The 19,113-nt window shown below is 47.8% G+C and overlaps 3 protein-coding genes across 3 annotated transcripts; all 3 read right to left on the bottom strand.

The window, feature by feature from the left end:
* Positions 1-1,180: 1,180 nt before the first annotated feature.
* Positions 1,181-4,768, bottom strand: LOC138215533 (uncharacterized). The gene is made up of 9 exons (XM_069177754.1): positions 4,503-4,768; positions 4,152-4,325; positions 3,801-4,048; positions 2,939-3,137; positions 2,371-2,678; positions 2,223-2,275; positions 2,003-2,129; positions 1,799-1,920; positions 1,181-1,281 (listed from the first exon to the last, which is right to left on the bottom strand). Exons 1-9 carry the CDS (start codon positions 4,766-4,768, stop codon positions 1,228-1,230), a joined length of 1,551 nt encoding a protein of 516 aa, XP_069033855.1. The 3' UTR covers positions 1,181-1,227.
* Positions 4,769-6,476: 1,708 nt separating this feature from the next.
* On the bottom strand, positions 6,477-18,399 carry mecp2 (methyl CpG binding protein 2). The gene is made up of 6 exons (XM_069177774.1): positions 18,319-18,399; positions 13,632-13,809; positions 13,269-13,489; positions 12,963-13,156; positions 12,719-12,855; positions 6,477-11,927 (listed from the first exon to the last, which is right to left on the bottom strand). The coding sequence occupies exons 1-6, from the start codon at positions 18,348-18,350 to the stop codon at positions 9,390-9,392; spliced, it is 3,300 nt and encodes a 1,099-aa protein (XP_069033875.1). The 5' UTR covers positions 18,351-18,399; the 3' UTR covers positions 6,477-9,389.
* Positions 15,982-17,697, bottom strand: LOC138215578 (filaggrin-2-like). Its single transcript, XM_069177821.1, has 2 exons — positions 17,692-17,697; positions 15,982-17,550 (listed from the first exon to the last, which is right to left on the bottom strand). Exons 1-2 carry the CDS (start codon positions 17,695-17,697, stop codon positions 16,234-16,236), a joined length of 1,323 nt encoding a protein of 440 aa, XP_069033922.1. The 3' UTR covers positions 15,982-16,233.
* Positions 18,400-19,113: the final 714 nt, after the last annotated feature.

Raw genomic sequence — 19,113 nt, 5'->3', positions numbered from 1 at the left:
AAGTTTCAGAACAAAGTGAGTGGAGTCTGTCGGCCAGCAGGGGGCTCCACCCTCCTCCTGAGCTGAGAGTCTGGAATCATAACAACGATCACGTTTCAGACCAACAAGAAGTCCAAAAGCGTTTCCTCCAGCTGAGCTCGTCACCAATGCTGCCCCCTGCTGGTTTCATAAGGACACAATGTCCTGCCAAAACTTAAACAAGAAACATCTTCTGTGGTTGGAAAATGTAAAACATGATAAATAAACTACCCGTCAAGAAGATGGAAACAAATAACAGCATGTCTGACCGCTGCTACGCTGGTACTGGCCAGAAGGTGGCGATAATGCGACTCCCCAGTTCTCGTTCAAGGGGACTTGCGTTTACAACAAGCAGCAGCTGCAGACTGGATATAAAAGTGTTCGTAGCTTCAGGTCTGTAAAATGGTTCTGATCCAGAAGTGTCTTCAGCTGCAATACCAGCGAGTGCCACTAGAGGTCGGCTCCAAAAAGCCTCCGGCTCCATAGACTCCCATTCAACTTCTCTCATCAAATCCAAAGTGAATAAAATGTGTCCATCAGTTATCTCGGTGTTGTTAGCTAAAGTCACTCCTTCTTATTAGTTTTCTGGAGGTCCATCTGAAAATAATCCCTCATTCATTAGAAAAGAAGATTCAAGAAGACCTGTTTTTGGGGGCGTGTCTGTTTGATTGACAGGCCTGCGGTGCAGTCAGGTTACAGCTATCGGTGGGCGGGACGTAGTATCGTCAGGTTTCCAATCAGAACGGTCAGATCCACCACTTAGCTCCTCCCTCTGGCTCATCCAAATATGGTCACTTCCTGCTCCAAACTAGTAGTGATGTCACTGTCGGTTTGTGAGCTGCCAGATTATCATCCCTCACTGTCTTGGTTGTTTGGATCCAGAAGTGACCATATTTGGATGTGCTGGGGGAGGAGCTAGGAGACACTATGCCCCGCCCAACTATACAGGAAACCTGACTGCCTTACAGCCCTGTCAATCAAACCAGACACAATTGATTTGAAGTATTTTTATCTCCGTTTTGTTTCGCTGCCTCAAACTGAACAGACTGAAGGATTTCTGACAGCTGCTGCCGACGTCCAGCAGGGGGCAGTGACAAACACCTGAACAACAGTTCAACACGAATTTTAAAATCTAAAACTGTTTTATTGACATTTCGAAAAATTTAAAAACGAGTTTCCAACAGAAGATGATAAACGTTGAACTTTCCTTCAGCGATGAAGACGATGAGTCTCCGAGCGTCGGCTCCTCAGGCTGTACCGAGGCTGAACACAGAAAGAAGAGACAGGAGAGCAAAGGTCAGAGGTCATGCAGAGGAAAAATCTGTTCAGTTCAAATCCTTCAGATTTCCGTTCAGAGCCGAAGACTTAAAAAAAAAGACAAAGTATTAACGAAAAGCTCCGAAACCACCAGGAGGCGCCTGAGAGCAAAAACTATTTCTGAAACGTATTCATAACAAAACATGAAAATGTCCAGAAATAACAAAATGTCAAATAAATAAAATTAAAATGAAGAAATGTAAAAAAAAAGTGTCTGAAATTATTTCAAAAAAATTTATAAAAAAAAAATCAAGTAACAAAAGAAATGTAAAAAAAAAAAAAAATTCACCAGCAAATATTCAAAATGTCTACAAAATGTCTGAATCAATATAAAGAGCTGCAAAAATATCTAAAATGTTTTTCAGATTTTTATCATGAATTCTGACAAATTTATGTGAAATGATTGATTGATGTTGAAATGAAAACATATTGATAACGGATCAATAACCGAATCAGAACCCACCTGTTTGTCCTCCACCAGGATGCTGTAGACCAGAGGGGAGGAGGTGGAGGTGGTGTGGGAGGGGAGGCGAGGGCGCCTGTCCGGACTCTGCACTGAGGCATTGTGGGAAATGTTTCTCGAACCTGCAGAGCGAACACTCGGTTAAAACACGAAGAGAACGAGGCTGCGGCTTCACATCCGCTGCTGCTCGTTAACGAGACTCACCTGTGTCCGAGAGGTGAGACAGGTGTGAGCTGTTTGTGGGCGGAGACTCCTCCTCTTCCTCCTCCTCTTCTTCTCTTCTGTCCTCCTTCCTCCTCAGCGCCTCCTCTCTTCTCCTGCTCACTGATCTCTGAAAGTCACGTGACAGGTCGCAGCAATCACAAGTCTGCAGCTCCAGCGCGACTCACCTGCGTGACGTTCAGGTGAACTCCGTCGTTCTCACCTTCACAGGAAGCCGAACGTCCTCCGTCGTCTTCCGCCGCTCCGCTAAACTCTCTGCAGACAGAAACCGGATCGGATCATCGGCCCAGCTCTTCGCTCACCTGTCCGGAGCTCTCGGCAGCTTCCCTGAACTTCCCCTTCCTCCTCACCTGCGTGCTGCAGCGCCTCCTGCAGGCTCCTCTGCGTCTCTCTAAGCTGCTGCAGCACCTGGAGACTCTGCTGGACCGGATCTCGGTACCGCACGCACACCAGCAGCAGAACGCACACGCCGACGCACACCGTGACCCGCCGCAACACGCACACCAACACGGAGAGGCGCTCCTGAACACGGAACACGCAGAGAGACCTCGTGACGTACGACAGGTGAGTCTCGGGTGAGTCTCGGGTGAGTCTCGGGTGAGTCTCGGGTGAGTCTCGGGTGAGTCTCGGGTGAGCATACTGACCATGTGTTGGTGTTCTGGATGATCAGAGCTCATCACAAACTGGTAGATCTTCCTCTCCAGGTAGAAATTCAAACACACCAAACTCAACAACACCAACCTACACACACACACACACATTTTAATTACACGTAAAAACAACAAACAAGTGAACTCCAGTCACCTCCACCTCACCTGGGGGAGTTACCTGGCTCTGGGTGGAAGTGGGAGGGGTTACCTGGCTCTGGGTGGAAGTGGGAGGGGTTACCTGGCTCTGGGTGGAGGTGGGAGGAGTTACCTGGCCCTGGAGGAGCGCTGGGTGGAGGTGATAAGGAAGGAGGTGCAGAGAGCAGCGGCATTGTAGCAGCAGGAGCTCAGGCTGTGAGCCTCCATCAGCAGGAAGCTCTGCAGGAAGGAAACTCTGTTGAAGAGCTCGGACAGCGCCACCTGCTGCTCCCTGGAGACGCTGCTGAGCTCCGAGAACACTGACCGCAGGCCTGAGAGGGCGACGGGTGGAGAGAGGGAGGCGACACCATCACTGAGCCGTCCGGTCGAAGCAGCACTGACTGACTGCTGCCACCAGGGGGCAGAAACTCTCCGAGGAATGACTGTGTTTTACCTGCAGTAAGTCTTTTAGGCTGTTTATAAATGTGTTTTACCCTGTGTGGAGTCTCTCAGGTTGTCTGTGTATTTTATTACCCTGTGTTGAGTCTCTCAGGTTGTGATAGTGTTGTTGTTTTTTTACCCTGTGTTGAGTCTATCAGGTTGTGATAGTGTTTTTTTTTTTTTTTTACCCTGTGTTGAGTCTATCAGGTTGTGATAGTGTTTTTTTTTTTTTTTACCCTGTGTTGAGTCTCTCAGGTTGTGATAGTGTTGGTTTTTTTTACCCTGTGTTGAGTCTCTCAGGTTGTGATAGTGTTGTTGTTTTTTTACCCTGTGTTGAGTCTCTCAGGTTGTAATAGTGTTGTTGTTTTTTTACCCTATGTTGAGTCTCTCAGGTTGTAATAGTGTTGGTTTTTTTTACCCTGTGTTGAGTCTCTCAGGTTGTCATAGTATTGGTTTTTTTACCCTGTGTTGAGTCTCTCAGGTTGTCATAGTGTTGGTTTTTTTACCCTGTGTTGAGTCTCTCAGGTTGTGACAGTGTTGTTGTTTTTTTTTACCCTGTGTTGAGTCTCTCAGGTTGTGATAGTGTTGGTTTTTTTTACCCTGTGTTGAGTCTCTCAGGTTGTGATAGTGTTGGTTTTTTTTACCCTGTGTTGAGTCTCTCAGGGTGACTCTCAGCTCCTCTCCATTGGTCAGGATCTCCTGTTGAGCCTCTAAGGCAGCGCTCTGGGCCTCAATCAGTTCCTCAGCCATCTTTCTGGTAGACTGAAGCTGCTCAGCTACACCTGCTGAGCTCTCCGTCAGCCTGACACACACACACACACACACACACACACACACACACACCTGTTTGTTTACCTGGACGTGTGCCAGCTCACCTGTAGGTGAGGTCACCTGTGCCAGCTCACCTGTGCATGCTGCTTTCAGCTCGGCTCTGCCAGGCTTCAGACTGCAGGAAGTGGCAGATGGAGTGAGTGTGTGTGAAGAACTCTGTGTAGGTGTTAAAGGCCACCACGTCCATGGCACTCGTACACCTGCTGACCTCTGACCCCTCAGGGCATGATGGGAAATCCCTGCCTGAGCTGTCAAACGGGGAGATGCTTATTTAGATGGAACAGGTGAGACTCTTTTTCATTTATATTTTTATATACATACAGAAACAATAAAATAACTTCCATCTGGTTTAAGTTCATTTACTTCCTGTTTTGTTTCTTTTCCCTCCACGTGCGCTGTAGTTGGTGAACAGCTGGATGTTTTACCTGCTCAGGTGACAGTGAGCGAACCGCAGCGCGATCAGGCTCTGGCCCTCTGATGTCATGTCCTTGCAGCGCGTGTCCAGGAGCTCCAGAGCTCGCGACCAGCACTCTCCGTAACGCGGCTGAGTTGCGAGGCTGCGCACGCGCCTCAGCTCCGTCCTGCCCCGCTCAGGGTCCGGAGGGGGTCCGGAACCGGTGGAGGGTCCGAGCAGCATCGAACCGCTCAGCAGCAGCATCAGCGGAAGCACAGCGGCCGCACGAGCTGCCATCTTCACCTGGAGCCGCTCAGCCAACCAGAGGGCCGTTTTTGTTTTTGTTTTTTTTAAACCTGGTCAGAGGTCACGTGACGTCACGTTTCTTCGTTTTGATGAATATTTTATTTATTTTACAAAATACAACTCGTTTATTTAATGTCTCGCCAAAAGCAACAATTATTTTTTTTATGATTATTTTGATGTTGCTGTGTGTGAACGTCCATTTCTACAGGTGAAAAAAGGACATTAATGATTAAATAAAAAAATATGAACGTCAGATTTATTAGATAACCTTGACATGTTCTCCTTCTTCTCTTCTGTCAGCTCATTTTAACTCAATTATTGACCCTACCTTAAAGCCTGAGCAGGTTGCTATAGAAACAACTGTGATGGAGAGGCGGAGCTTTAACTGACGGGGAAAGAAGTATCAGAAGTAAACGGACACCTGTCAACTGCAGTGAATCTTTGTTTTAATGTTGGTTCATGACCAACGTGTCAATGAAGAGGAGACCTTGCAGTCTGTGGTTGTCATGGTGATGTCCTTCGGCGCTTCATTGGACGATTGTGAGAAAACAATGGAGCGGTTTTTAGGAAGGAACCTTTTGATTGGCTGATTTTATGAGACAAACATGACGGAGGAAGTTCGTTTTTTTGTTTATGATTGACTCTGATGCAGCTGTGTGACGGTGTTTTTGTGGATCAACTGAAAACAAACAAATAAATAATTAACCAACCAACCATCTGAGCAAACAATCAACCAACCGACCAAACACACAAACAACAAAAAAAACAACAACTACCTAAACAACAAACAAACAACTAACCAAACAAACAAATAACTAACCAAACAAACAACTAACCAAACAAACAAATAACTAACGAAACAAACAACTAACCAAACAAACAACTGACTAAACAAACAACTAACTAAACAAACAAATAACTAACTAAACAAACAAACAAACAAAGGACCCTGTTTCTGACTTCATTTGCTGATTTTCTTTATTTAAATCTCTTGTAATCTGATCTCAGGCTTCAGGTTGGGTTTTCAGGTTTTCTGGTGTCGGTCGTGATTCTCCATCCTCGGGTCACAATCTGAGGTCGGAGGTTTCTCGGCCCGGTCGGGGCTCCAGTTTGGAATTTGAGGTTTCCCTCTTTGGTTTTTTTGTTTTTTTTCCTCGATACGAGACGGCAGAAGTATTTTGTTTTTGGATGCGGTCAGATAGTGACTTCAAAACCGGGTGACTGAACCGGGTTTGGACCGAGATTATAGCTCCTGATTTAGTTTCATGAGACGGTCAGGAGGTTTTTAGAAGGAGTCAGTTAGTGACTTTAGGGTGTTTTTGGTCCGGTGGCAACCTTGAACTCGACAGAGTCCTCACAAAGATAGAAAGACCCAGATAATACTGATCGTAGGTCCGATTCAGGGTGATCTCCTGCAGCTCGGGCTCAAATAAAAAGTGGTTTTTTTCCACCCTGAACCGAGGCTGTCAGGCGGCAGGACGACATACAGGCGAGACGTCCTCGGTTTGAAGTTCGGACCCGCAGCTTCTGCTCGGTGTCGTCTTTTCTTCTTGTCAGAGCGGGACGCCCAGATGCTCCGAGATCATTTACGTGTCTCCTTTAAGTCGCTAATCGAACCTCCGCGACGTTTGCAGAAGTTAACTCCGCTTTTCAAAAAAGAAAAATGGAAGGAATGTGAAGACAAGCGAGACGACACAGATCAGGGGACAACAAACGCTTTTTAGTTAGAAAGAAAAAAATAAGAAAACAGTAAAAACTAGTTTTGTCTACAGCGACAGTGTATTGGAGTTTCCACTGAATTCCAACCAGAGTAAAAGCAGAATATTCATCCTCAATATTAGCAACTATGAAGTCACCACACACAATCACTACTAAGTCTAGAAACACAACATGGCTTGGCTGACATGGTGGCTTCTGGCAAGACGCACAATATTATTAGGCACTAAAACTCTGGAACATGCAAATATGGTGGCTGGTTACTGTAGTTTGTACCGAGGTCGAGTCCTATGGAGTCCAATCACAAGAAGGACGTTTGATTTCTGCAGCTGCGTGAAAGCGAACTGAGCAGACTTGAGAGGCAGGAGGCGGAGCCGCGTACGCAGAGGCGGAGCTTCGGGGGGGCGAGAGCGCGAGGACGTCTCAGAGCGAGGCACGGTTTAAGATTTGTCCAGGAAGGAACACATTCAGGCTTTTTTTTTTTTTTTTATTCTGTCTTGAGAGAAACACTTGAGGTTTATGAAGTGAAGCTGTGAGCGGTGCGTTTAAGGACCGGCGTGCGGCGTTCAGGGAGCAGCTAGTGTGGGAAATTATAATATTGGTCGTTATTGTTTTCGTAAATGTAAAAACGTGAAAACTCAGAATCGTTTTCGGTACCTTAAAAATGAGCCCTTCGTAATCAGTCCTTTTTGTGATTGTTGCGATTAAAAATACATGATTTTGAAGCCATTTTCATGAAAATGTTTTGAATTTTTCAGTAATGTTTTTGCGATAAAATTCCCCAAATTAGTAAAAAATAGCAACTGGAGAAGCAAATTTGCAACTTTTTTTGAACTACTACTTGATAAAGACTAATTTGTAATCACTTGTCATGATAATAAACATGGTGCACATAAGAGAAATATTCTAGTTAAATTTTTTTTAACTCAATAAAATCCACGAGATGCCGCTAAATTCTGCACGCCGCTCCTGCAACGCTCTAGAAGTTCAGGTCGGAGAACACAAAAAACAAAAAACCCTGACGGAAGACTCAGGAAGCTACAACCAAACATCTTTTTTTTTTTTTTGGAAGATCGTCGTCCTTTTAACGGTACGGTTTGTTTGGGATCTCCTGCAACGCCCACTGACACCACCAGGTGGCGCCTCCTCCTGTTTTGTTGTACAAAACTCACTCGTGGATGACTAAGCACATGTATCGCCATGGAAACCGGGTGTCGTGCGGTCCAAATGTACGGAGGAATAGAGCGGGTAACCATTTTATTTCTCGGGGGGGGTGGGGGGGTTTCTTCCGACCAGCTACTCCGGAGTTTCCGCTAAGTACGTTAGCTACAAGTTGCTAGCTCTCCGGCTACACCACCTTTGTGTTACAAATTCGAACTACCGCAGGACGTCCTGAACCGCCGCTCACCTCCAGGTTCAAGTCACCCTCGGCGCTCTGTGGATCTCTCTCAGAACCTGGACTCACAGTTAAGTTTTTCTGCTCACTGAATAGTATTTGTCCGTCCTCGGCGCCGCTGAACCCGCCCGAAGCCGAACCGGACCCTCAGTCGGGGGCGGGGGGGGGGTCGACCTCTGCGTACGTGCGCCCCGGTTGAAGGCCTGCAGGGTCTCCGAGCGACATGCAGGCGGTTGATTGTACAAACTGGAGGAGTGCAAACTGTTCCAGACATTCAACATGAAGACACGATTAAAAAAAAAACAAGAAAAAACAAGTTGTTTCCCCCCCCACTCTTTCATTAAGACTAAAAAATAAAAAATAAAGCTACGGTAAGAAGTGGGTTTGGTTTGATATTAAAAAAAGTGCTTCCTTTGGAAAGAAAAAAAAGACTACGGAAACGTACGAGACTCATGAAGACCGGCGTGGAAGAATCCTGGAAGAACAACTTGTTGTGTTGGAAATACACCAAAAAAACAAAAAAAACATTGAGGAGGTTTTGTTCTTAAAAACAGCTGACTCGACTGGACTTGGGAGTTACGATTTTTCGGTATCGAAACCCCGACGATCAGATTCACTACATAGAGGAGGCTGTCTGGGAAGCGGATGGAAAACATTAACTGACCTCCTCTCTGTTTATTCTGGGTTTTTGTTTTTGTTTTTTTTAAATGGAAAAATAGGGGTGAAAAAAGAAAAAAGAAAAAGCTAACTGCGAGATTCCTAAGAAACCAGTTTAAGGTGCAAACCGCCCGCCCCACATCACCTCTGAGGCTTTCAGTCGAGAACTAGTTTCGAGAAGGGGGGAACTGTCGGTTAAGAGTGTGGCTATAAAGTCAGGGACTGTCAGTCAGCAGCACAGCGATGAGTAAGGGACCGTCAGTCAATAATATCAGAGTTTAAAGCTGTATAACAGAGACGAAACGATAAACTATCAAAATACTAAATAAAAAATAAAATAAAATAAAATAAAAAACGAGGTTATATTCTGGAGGCAAAGTTTCGTTCAGAGTAATGTTGTTAAGCGTTGTTTTTTAGTTCCAAACTACTTCCCCCCTCCCCTCCCACTCCCCCCCTCCCCCACGGAGACTAGCGGGACACAACAGCTGCCTTTTGATTATATATACACACACACTTTTATCGTTTTTTTTCCTTTTGTTTTTCCTAGAAAAAGACACCCTCCGTCCTCCTCTCCGACTGTCCCTCAGCGCCAGGCTGGTTTCTCCAATCCGCGACTTTTACAGAGTCTCCAGACAGAATCCGAACGGAGCCGAAGCTGCGACAGTCCTTCCAGCTCTGTGTGACGCCTTTTTTTTTTTTCTTCTATCTGAAAACAGTGTAAAAACATCAGAAACTCCCAACGAACGGCCCCCGTCACACTCCTTCTCCTCTGCCTGGTGCCGACTCAGTCCGTCAGGCTACCGATTCGACCGGGCCCCCCCCCCGTTCGGTCGGTCCGACCGATCAGCTGACTCTCTCGCTGACGGCAGTCCGTGACTCTACGGTTTCCTCTCGGCTCGGACACGGCACGGCGGACTGGGGGACGATGTCTCTGAGCTCCCTGCCCTCGCCCGCTGCTTCTGGCTCCGCCCGGAGCCGAGCCCTGCCGTCGGCCCCGGGCACGAGACCGGCCCCTGCTACGCCGGGAGGTCCGGGCGTCACGGAGCCGGGAGACCTCAAGGTGCTGTTCGACCCTCTGTCTCCTCCCGAACCCTCTCTGCCGTCCGCCGCCACGGCCGGTTCCCCTCTTCCTTCCACCCTGGCGCCTTCCACGCCGATCTCTCGGCTCGGAAGCAGGCTCCCTCTGCCGGGCCGTGTGGTGCTCAGGTCTTGGGGCTGTTCGCTCTGGTTCTGCTGAGCGGGGACCAGGTTGGTCCTGGATAGGCTGGAAGAAGGTCGGTGGGGTGGGAAGTGCTGCACATGCGGCCGGGTAAGCTGAGCTTGAGGCGAGGGGCGTAGCTGTGTTTGAATCCGCTGGAAGTGTGGCTGTGCTTGGGACTGGGACTGAGACTGGGACTGAGACTGGGACTGGGACTGGGGTAGCCGAGGCTGGGAAGGAGACTGTCTGGGTTGTGGTCTGTATTGAGTCTGGAGTTGGTGTTGCGATGGGTGTCTTGTCTGTGGCTGCACTTGGTGCTTGGGTTGCAGATGAGGCTGAGGTTGGGATGGGGTCCTGGACTGGGGTTGAGTTTGAGGTTGGGTCCTAGACTGGGGTTGAGGTTGGGATGGGGTTCTGGACTGGGGTTGAGTTTGAGATTGGGTCCTAGACTGGGGTTGAGGTTGGGATGGGGTCCTAGACTGGGGTTGAGTTTGGGATGGGGCCCTGGACTGAGGTTGAGGTTGGGATGGGGTTCTGGACTGAGGTTGAGGTTGAGGTTGGGATGGGGTTCTGGACTGAGGTTGAGGTTGAGGTTGGGATGGGGTTCTGGACTGGGGATGAGGTTGGGATGGGGTTCTGGAGTGGGGTTGAGGCTGCATTTGGGCAGAGGTTCTGGGCTGCAATTGTGACTGAGGTTGGACTGGGGATCTGGACTGGGATTGACTCTGAACTTGCGTTGGGTTCCGGGCCTGAGGTTGGAGCTGAGGCTGAAGTGACTGCCGGTGCTGGAGTTGGGATTGTTGTTTGAGCTGGGTTTGGGGTTGGGACTGGTGGCTGGACTGGGTTTGAGGTTGGGGTGCTGTAGGGGACTGGGTCTGTGGGTGTCTTGTTTGGGGTGAATGAACTTGCAGGATGGACGGGGGCTGAGGGGGGGGTGACTGAGGTGGGGCATGCTGAGACTGAAGCTGGGTTCGGTGTTGGGCTGCGGGGGGGAAAGGCTGCGACTGAGCTTTCTGGTTGGTGGCCTGAGGCTGACTGTGGATTTGGGGTGAGGGTTGTTGGGGCCGTAGCTGGGGCGAGACATGTCTGGTAGGAGAGGACTGGGGTGCCGGGTATCGAGTCTGGGTTTGGGACTGCCCAGGAAACGGGGCCTGTGGACGGGGCTGGTGCCGCGGTTGAGGGGCAGGATGCCGAGGCTCCGGCGGGGACTGAGGCGCAGACTTGGACTGCGGTTTGGGTGGAGTTTGCTGCGTGTGCTGCGACTGTTGGGGCGTTAGCTGAGGCACGGTCTGGGGTTCGACTTCAGCCCTGGACTGGCTGGAGGGTGTTGGGTGTCCAGAGGCTGGAGGAGGAGGAGGAGGAGGAGGAGGAGGTGGCGGAGGAGGAGGAGGAGGAGGAAGAGGAGGGTGATCCAATGTGGAGACGGAGGGCTGTTGGTGGCGATGGTGATGATGATGTGGGTGGTGGTGATGATGATGCTTGTGAGGTGGTCGCTCCTTCCTTTTGTGGCTCTTTGATGGGCTGATGCTGCTACTGCTGCTGCTGCTACTCCTTCCACCTCCTCCCTCCTCGCCTCCCTTTTCGCCTACATCTTCGTCTACTTCCTCTCCTCTGCTTCCTCCGTCTCCGGTTGCTACTCCTGTTTTCTCCTTGTGCTTACGCCCTTTGTGCGCCTTGTGTCCATGTGACTGGCCGTCATCGGAAGCAGACGGCTGCTTCTGTGATTGGCTCTGTTCAGAGGGGGCGGCCGGCGGGTCCGAGCTTTGCGATCCCGCCGCCGCGCCTCGCTCCTCCTCCGCGGCGGCCTTCTTTCCCGTCTCGGCTGTTGTGGCCGCTGGCGTCTGAACGCTCTCCCTCTCCTCCACCGTCTCTCTCGTTTTGCGTTTTTTGATTGGCAGCGCTGTTTCCTGGACGACGGCTTTGGTGGAAGACTCCCTGGCTGCTCTCCGTTTGGCCTCGGCGGCCAGGATGGCGGCTGCAGCGTAGCTCCCGGCCATCGGGCTGCCAGAGGCTGCCACCGAGGAGGTGGAGGCGGGGGTGGCCGACGATGCCGCCGAGGCCGAGGCCGAGGCCGGTTTCCTGCCCCGTTTCTTGGGGGCAGTCTGTGGTGGGGGCGGAGGTTCCTGTTCCGATTTCCTCTTTCTGCCGGGACGGGACTTGGGAACCGGGGCAGGAGACACCACCTGAAGGGGAATCAACGAGAAGCATTAGCGTCAACACCGTTACTGAGATATTTTAAAGATTCAACCATAACAAATAGACGGCATTGTGTGAGGTCCTCAAGCTGTAGCTGAAGTTTCTGCATCCTCCGGGTAGTGCCCTACGATCCCCACCATGAAAATCATAAACAGAACTCACACAGGCCGGTCCACTGCGTCTATTACACTGTGACACCCTTCCGGTCATCATAAGACATCACAGGTGGAAGTCATAGATCTTCTCAGAGTCCACGAAAGCACATGCAAGCTGAGGCAAAGTCCTACTGAAAGCTCTAACTCAGCGCCTTCCCAAAGTCTGACAGAAACTACTGTCCTTCTGGTACCTTCAGCTGATTCATGAGTTCCTTGGGTTGGTCCGATCCTAAAAGCCTTTTTGGTAAGATTCCCCCCGTAGTGTGCCTTTGATGATTCTTCAGCTAACTACTATCGTCAAGCCACAACATCGAGGCTCCCATGAAGTCCATGTCCATAACCCTTCCACGGGATATGCAGGATGGCCTTCTTTCAGGCTCAGACTGGTTGGGCACGAGGCCTCCAGGCTCCTGTCCTACCCGGTATATATAAGGATGTTGAACATGCGTAGGTCACCTGGGACCAATTTGTCTTTGGAGGTCCGGCTAATAGCTGCTGAAGGATTGCTCCAACGGTCATCGGAAAACTCCCTAGGCCAGTCCATCACAACAAGGTGCTGATTCGTGGAAGAGATGATTTGCTCATTGATTTGCTCGGATAGTTGAGTGGCAGACCAGTATTACCTTTGAGGCGGTCGACGTGGTGCCAGTGGAGGACTCTGCCTTGCCGAAGGGCATCTTGACCAGCAGTTTGCCCGGAGTTTTCTCAACCACGCGCTTCATGGCCACACCTTCTGTCGCCTGCCGCATCTTCCCACTGCCTACACAAACACAAACACAGATAGAGATGCATACAAAGAAAGAAACTTCAGAAGGACTCCAAAACACGACGACTTCAAGTTAACTTCAGACTTTACTGCCTGAGTACCTTTGGGCCGACCGCGGCCTCGTCCCGACGGTTTCACCACCTTGGGTTTCTTGGGGGGTCGTTTCTCTCGGCGGGACGGACTTCCACGCCCGGTAACGGTGAAATCAAAGTCGTTGGGGTCGGTGGTGGTGTCGCCGACCTTCTGGAAGTAAGCAATGAGTTCCACCTTGGAACGAAACGCCTTTCCCTCCGAGCTGAACCGCAAGACAACAACTAAACGTCAACTCCATTCGGTGCTTTTACTCTCATCTCATCGTGGGGCACCAGCACACAGTCGGGACGGGTGGGTGGGGGGGTGAAGCTTACTTGATCAGGTAGACGTCAAACTTCCCAGCGGAGCGTCCAGACTTCCTCTGTTTCAGCTTGCGGGTCCATCCTTCGGGCAGCGACGGGTCATCGTACAGCGGTCCGCGGTCCCGGATGATGGAGCGCCGCTGCCTGGGAGATCCGGCAGACTCACTGCCGGCCCCAGACTCCGACCCCAGCGCCGACCCCGGCTCTGAGGGCCCCGCCACAGCCTCCTCCACCTGCAGGGGGGGATGAGGTGAGAGGAAACTAGCTTCGTGTCTCGAACACGTTTACCTCATCCCGGATTATGTCTTCTCGTTTTGATAGGTGATAAAAGTCTCCCCTCCTCCCCCAGGACTCCCACCTGTCCTCACACTTTACCTGCGTCTGTGGCTGCTGCTCAGTTGTGGAAGGCGTGGCCGAGGCTGCGGTCTCCGCCCCGCGGTCGGCATGGCGACGCTCTCTGCGGGCCTTCTTGGTCTTACTGTGGGACTTCTCTCGCTCTCTGGTGGGAGGCTGGGGGTCGTCGGATCCTTCCTCACCCTCCTGCCCCTCCTCCCTGTGGAGAAGAGATGACATCATGCCTGTTTAACCAGTGTGGTGGAAGTGTCTTTCAGGTGGTCACATTGGGGGTCTAAACAATTGTTGTAACTTCATAAACAACCACAGACTGTTCGCAGCTTCCGGGTCTGAAAAATGAGGCCGATTGCAGAAGTGTCTTCAGCTGCAATACCAGCGAGTGCCACTAGAGGTCGGCTCCAAAAAGCCTCCGGCTCCATAGACTCCCATTCAACTTCTCTCATCAAATCCAAAGTGAATAAAATGTGTCCATCAATTATCTCGGTGTTGTTAGCTAAAGTCACTCCTTCTTATTAGTTTTCTGGAGGTCCATCTGAAAATAATCCCTCATTCATTAGAAAAGAAGATTCAAGAAGACCTGTTTTTGGGGGCGTGTCTGTTTGATTGACAGGCCTGTGGTGCAGTTCACAAAGCGATGGGTGACGTCACCGCCGGTTACCGCTCGGATTAAAAACATTTTACTTCCACCTGCAGTTTATTGACTTGGATCTAAAGTTTTTATTTTATTTTTGTTGATGTGTTTTTATTACAAAATCTTTCACTCTTTTCACACTTTTCTTATCCTGTCCGTCTTTATACTCAGAGGGCTCCTAACATCATAATAACTGTCCAACGATCGACTGATTCGTATATTAACTGTCATAAAAACTATGATAAAATGTTGGCCTCTGCTTCTCCCGTTGTTTCGTCCGACCAACAACAAATGTTGAGTTTGTTGTTTTATTTTTGACGGAGAGGAACGTTAAAACCCTCCGAGGCCGTTTCTCATCAGGAGTCTGACAGATGGAACGAGATTGAACTAAAAAGCGCTCTGACAGAAAACAGAGAAAAGATCAAACAATGAGGTTTTAAATCATGATAGAAACTTATAGATTAAATGAACGAGTCCGCTTTAGAAACAGGATGCAGTTCGAAATGAATGAAAGTAGAAACTCAGGTTTTAATTTTTGATGTATTTGTTTCTTGTCCATAAAGCAGCTCCTCTTTTTTTAATATTTTATTGTGTTTTGCTTTAATTTAAATGTTGTTTTTATTACAGACTACGTGTAAATATGTATAAATGTCAGTGTACTCTGTGTTCAGGCTCTATAGGGAATGAGTTGGATATGTTTTGTTTGTTTGATTCGATTTCTTCCTCCTTCTGGCTGTAAATAATAAATGCAGGGATGTGATGAAGATCCGCTTTTCACCGTGAGACAAATCCAACTTTATTTGAATTCAAGTTCAAATGTAAAAACATTTTGTCGGTTTTATTTTGGCGGATGTTCGTCACGTCTTCAGAGTGTGAGCGACATGTCTCTGAATTTTCTTCCAGAAGGAGTTTTTCACAGCTGCCTGCCGGGTGTGAAATTAGGTGTAAATGTAAATACAAGAGCTCCGCGCATTAACGTACTGGAGAATAAAGTTCACGTAGAAGTAGATAAGATGTAATGTAAATAAATGTAAAGAAAATATTATGTAATGTAAATATGACGTAATGTAAATAAACGTAACGTAAAGAAGCTGTAAAGTTAGTATGATGTAAATACGATGTAAAGTAAATATGACAAAGTAAATAAGATGTAAAGTAAATAAGACGTAATGTAAATCAGACATTAAGTAAACAACATGTGATGTAAAATAAACAATATGTAAAGTTAATATGATGTAAAGTTAACATGATGTAATGTTGTGGTTAATTGCAGCTTGAAAAATCTGAATACAGCTTTTGATCATGGACCAAACAGTTCAGAACCGCTCCGCTAGCTCAGAGCAGTAACGTTCCTATTTTTATTGATATTTTAAGATTTAAAAGTACGTTTTATTTTGAAAGGTTTACTTTGTGCGGTAGTGATGTCATCAGGAACTTCTGTCGAGTGAAGAAATCACGATGATATTTGAAAAAATTTAAACCTTCCACAAAACACAGCGAAGACCGGTTGAATTTTACGTTAATAATTTCTAACGAAACGCCGGCTGTTGAATGGACCGAGACCAGAATCTGGAGGCGGAGTCAACACCCTGAACTCTTTGACGTGTTCATCAACCAATCCCGTTCCACCCGCTGATCACAGTTTAGTCCACCTACTACCTGCTAAACCCCGCCCACTGACCGGTGCCATGGTAACCACGTAGTCACTCGTCAGTCCCGTTGTGGCTGATCGTTGTTTATTTACATACAAGATCATGTAAATACTGTCGTAGGACGGAGACATAAAAACATTCAAACACGTGTCACTGTTTGTGTGTTGTTTTGTTTGTGTGCTATTGTGTGTTAGTGTTACGGTGTTTGTTGTTTTGTGTGTGTTGTTTGTTATTGTGTGATACTGAGTGTGTGTATGTTGTGTGTTATGAATGCGTCTTGTTTTGTGTTAATGTTGTGTTGTTTTGAGTATATTGTTTGTTATTGTGTTGTTGTTGTGTGTTACTTAAAAGTGCTCGTGTGTTGTTGTGTAAGTTGTGTTAGTATGTTACAGTGTGTTGTGAGTGTGCGTTGTTTTGTGTTAGTGTGATGTTGCGTGTTGCTGTGTGTGTGTTTTGTGTACTGTTGTGTATGTTGTTTGTTATTGTGTGTATGTTTTGTGTGATACTGAGTGTGTGTACGCTGTGTGTTACTGTGAGCGGTGGTGTGTTGTTGTGTGTCAGTATGTTGTTTTGTGTTGCTGTGTATGTTGTTGTGTGTTTTGTGTGTATGTTGTTGTGTTTTGTGTTGCTGTGTGTATGTTGTTGTGTTGTGTGTGTATGTTGTGTGTTGTGTATGTTGTTGTGTGTGTATGTTGTTGTGTTGTGTGTATGTTGTTGTGTGTGCATGTTGTTGTGTGTATGTTGTTGTGTGTGTATGTTGTGTTGTTGTGTGTGTATGTTGTGTGTTGTTGTGTGTATGTTGTTGTGTGTATGTTGTTGTGTGTTGTTGTGTGTTTTGTGTGTATGTTGTTGTGTGTTGTGTGTATGTTATTGTGTGTTGTGTGTGTATGTTGTTGTGTGTATGTTGTTGTGTGTTTTGTGTGTATGTTGTTGTGTTTTGTGTGTATGTTGTGTGTGTATGTTGTTGTGTGTTTTGTGTGCATGTTGTTGTGTGTTTTGTGTTGTGTGTGTATGTTGTTGTGTATGTTGTTGTGTGTGTATGTTGTGTGTGTGTTGTTGTGTTTTGTGTGTGTGTATGTTGTGTGTTTTGTGTTGTTGTGTGTTTTGTGTGTGTGTGTGTTGTTGTGTGTTTTGTGTGTGTGTTGTTGTGTGTATGTTCTTGTGTGTGTATGTTGTGTGTTTTGTGTTGTTGTGTGTGTATGTTGTTGTGTTTTGTGTGTGTGTATGTTGTTGTGTGTGTATGTTGTTGTGTGTGTATGTTGTTGTGTGTTTTGTGTGTATGTTGTTGTGTGTTGTGTGTGTATGTTGTTGTGTGTTTTGTGTGTATGTTGTTGTGTGTTTTGTGTGTGTTGTTGTATGTTGTGTGTATGTTGTTGTGTGTATGTTGTGTGTGTGTTGTTGTGTGTTTTGTGTGTTGTTGTGTGATTTGTGTATGTTGTTGTGTGTGTGTGTTGTTGTGTGTGTTGTTGTGTGTTGCTGTGTGTATGTTGTTGTGTGTATGTTGTTGTGTGTTTTGTGTTGTTGTGTGTATGTTGTTGTGTTGCTGTGTGTATGTTGTTGTGTGTTTTGTGTTGCTGTGTGTGTGTGTTGTGTGTATGTTGTTGTGTGTTTTGTGTTGTTGTGTGTTGTGTGTGTTGTGTGTTGTGTTTTGTGTGTACTACTGCAGCAGGTGGATGTGTATCAGTCACCACAGGAACAGGAAGTGAGCTGCAGAAGAAACTGGGACACAACAAAGACACACTAAGTCACAAGTTCGACTCCCGCCTGCAGCCCGACACACACACACGCGCGCGCGCACGCACATCTCACACACACACACACACACACAATGTGGCTCAGCGGCAGAGGCAGCTATCAGCTAACAAGCTACATAATCCGTTTACGCTAAATGGGGGGGGGTGTAGCCGGGTGTGCGCGTGCAGCGGGGGGGTGTAGCCCGGTCTAACCCGGTGTAGCCCGGTCTAACCCGGTCTAACCCGGGTTAGTGGTGAGCAGTGTGAACAGCCGGACTCCGCTCTCCCGCCCGCCTCACATGAAAACACTGTGTTTGCTAACCAGCTAGCAGCCCAGTAGCTCGCCTGGCTGTGTGACGGAGGCGGGTGGAGGCACCGGCGGTGACCGGGGCAGGCGCGCTGGCGCCGGACACACCGCCTCCGGTGCTCCGGGCCCCCGGGCCCACTTCTCGGGGAGTTTGTGCGGAAAGTCGGAGCGGCCCGAGCTAAAGGCTAACAGCTAACAGCAGCAGCTAAAGTACAGACTTAGCAGTAAGTTGGTGACGTATTCCCGCTTAACCCCGCTCGGCCGGGACAGGCCGGGCCGGAAACCAGCGCACTTCGGCTTCAATAAAACACACGACAGAAAAGGCTCGTCGGCGGCGGCGGCGGCGGCGCTTTAACGGAGGATAAAATGTAAAAACCTCACTTACAGTCTCTCCTCTCCGCTCTCCACGGCGGCCATTTTTATTTAAATAAATAATTTTATATTAAAAAAAAAAAGCCTCCAAACATCTCCGCTCCCTCCTTTGCTTTGCAACCCCGCCCCCTTCCACTCGATCAAACACCGCGAGATCTGCTGCCAGCGTGAGGTCTGGCCCAATCCCAGCGTCCACCCTAAAATAAAAAACACCCCCCCCCACCCTCGCGGTCACAGTGACGTCACAGCTTGTTGTGTTTGAGTTCACGAGGGCTGAAATGGTGTAAAGGGCAAAATGGGACACTCCGTCGTGACGTCACACGCTGCTGGCATCGCCATTGGAAAAGAAAAAAAAACATCCGCCCTAAAATAAAAAAAAGAATAATTAAATTAATGAAATACAATTTTTTTTTTTTTTTTTTTTTTTTTTTTTTATATAAGCCATATTTCGGCTTATATAGGGTTTATTCGTTTTAGATAATTACCAAAAAGGCATTAATGCAGACATTTAACTTAAAACAAACAAACAAACAAAAAACTTTACGAACGTGCAATAAATAACCACAGGTCAACTGCGCAGCGGCGGTGTAGTCCCGCGAGATGTGAACTCGAGAACCGCCAAGGCAGAGACGTTCAAGGGCCTGCTGAGAAATCCGTCAAAACCAATACACCAGCAGGAAACCTGCTGGATCTCTTTATTGATCTTATTGAGTGCTAAAATCAATCAAATCAGCAACTGAGGTAAATAAGGCTCATTAATACAAGCTGAAAGTATTAAAAAATAATCCGTGTTCATGAAGTAAAATGT

The sequence above is a fragment of the Embiotoca jacksoni genome, unplaced genomic scaffold (assembly GCF_022577435.1).
Source record: "Embiotoca jacksoni isolate LCO1_2020_lvr unplaced genomic scaffold, fEmbJac1.0.p SCAF_77, whole genome shotgun sequence".
In the NCBI taxonomy this organism is placed as follows: Eukaryota; Metazoa; Chordata; class Actinopteri; family Embiotocidae; genus Embiotoca; species Embiotoca jacksoni.
This window is presented reverse-complemented; position numbering and strand designations above follow the sequence as displayed.

Bases quoted from the DNA above. Each gene is read 5' to 3' on its own strand.
- LOC138215533 (XM_069177754.1), bottom strand. From the start codon at position 4,768: ATGGCAGCTCGTGCGGCCGCTGTGCTTCCGCTGATGCTGCTGCTGAGC. The intron at 2,679-2,938 runs GTAACTCCTCCC...CTGATCATCCAG, and splicing joins CAGCGCTCCTCCAGGGCCAG to AACACCAACACATGGTCAGT. The intron at 2,276-2,370 runs GTGAGGAGGAAG...TTCTGTCTGCAG, and splicing joins GGAGGCGCTGCAGCACGCAG to AGAGTTTAGCGGAGCGGCGG.
- mecp2 (XM_069177774.1), bottom strand. From the start codon at position 18,350: ATGGCCGCCGTGGAGAGCGGAGAGGAGAGACT. The intron at 13,157-13,268 runs GTAAGCTTCACC...CTTGCGGTTCAG, and splicing joins TTTGACGTCTACCTGATCAA to CTCGGAGGGAAAGGCGTTTC. The intron at 11,928-12,718 runs GTAATACTGGTC...ATTCCCCTTCAG, and splicing joins CCACGTCGACCGCCTCAAAG to GTGGTGTCTCCTGCCCCGGT.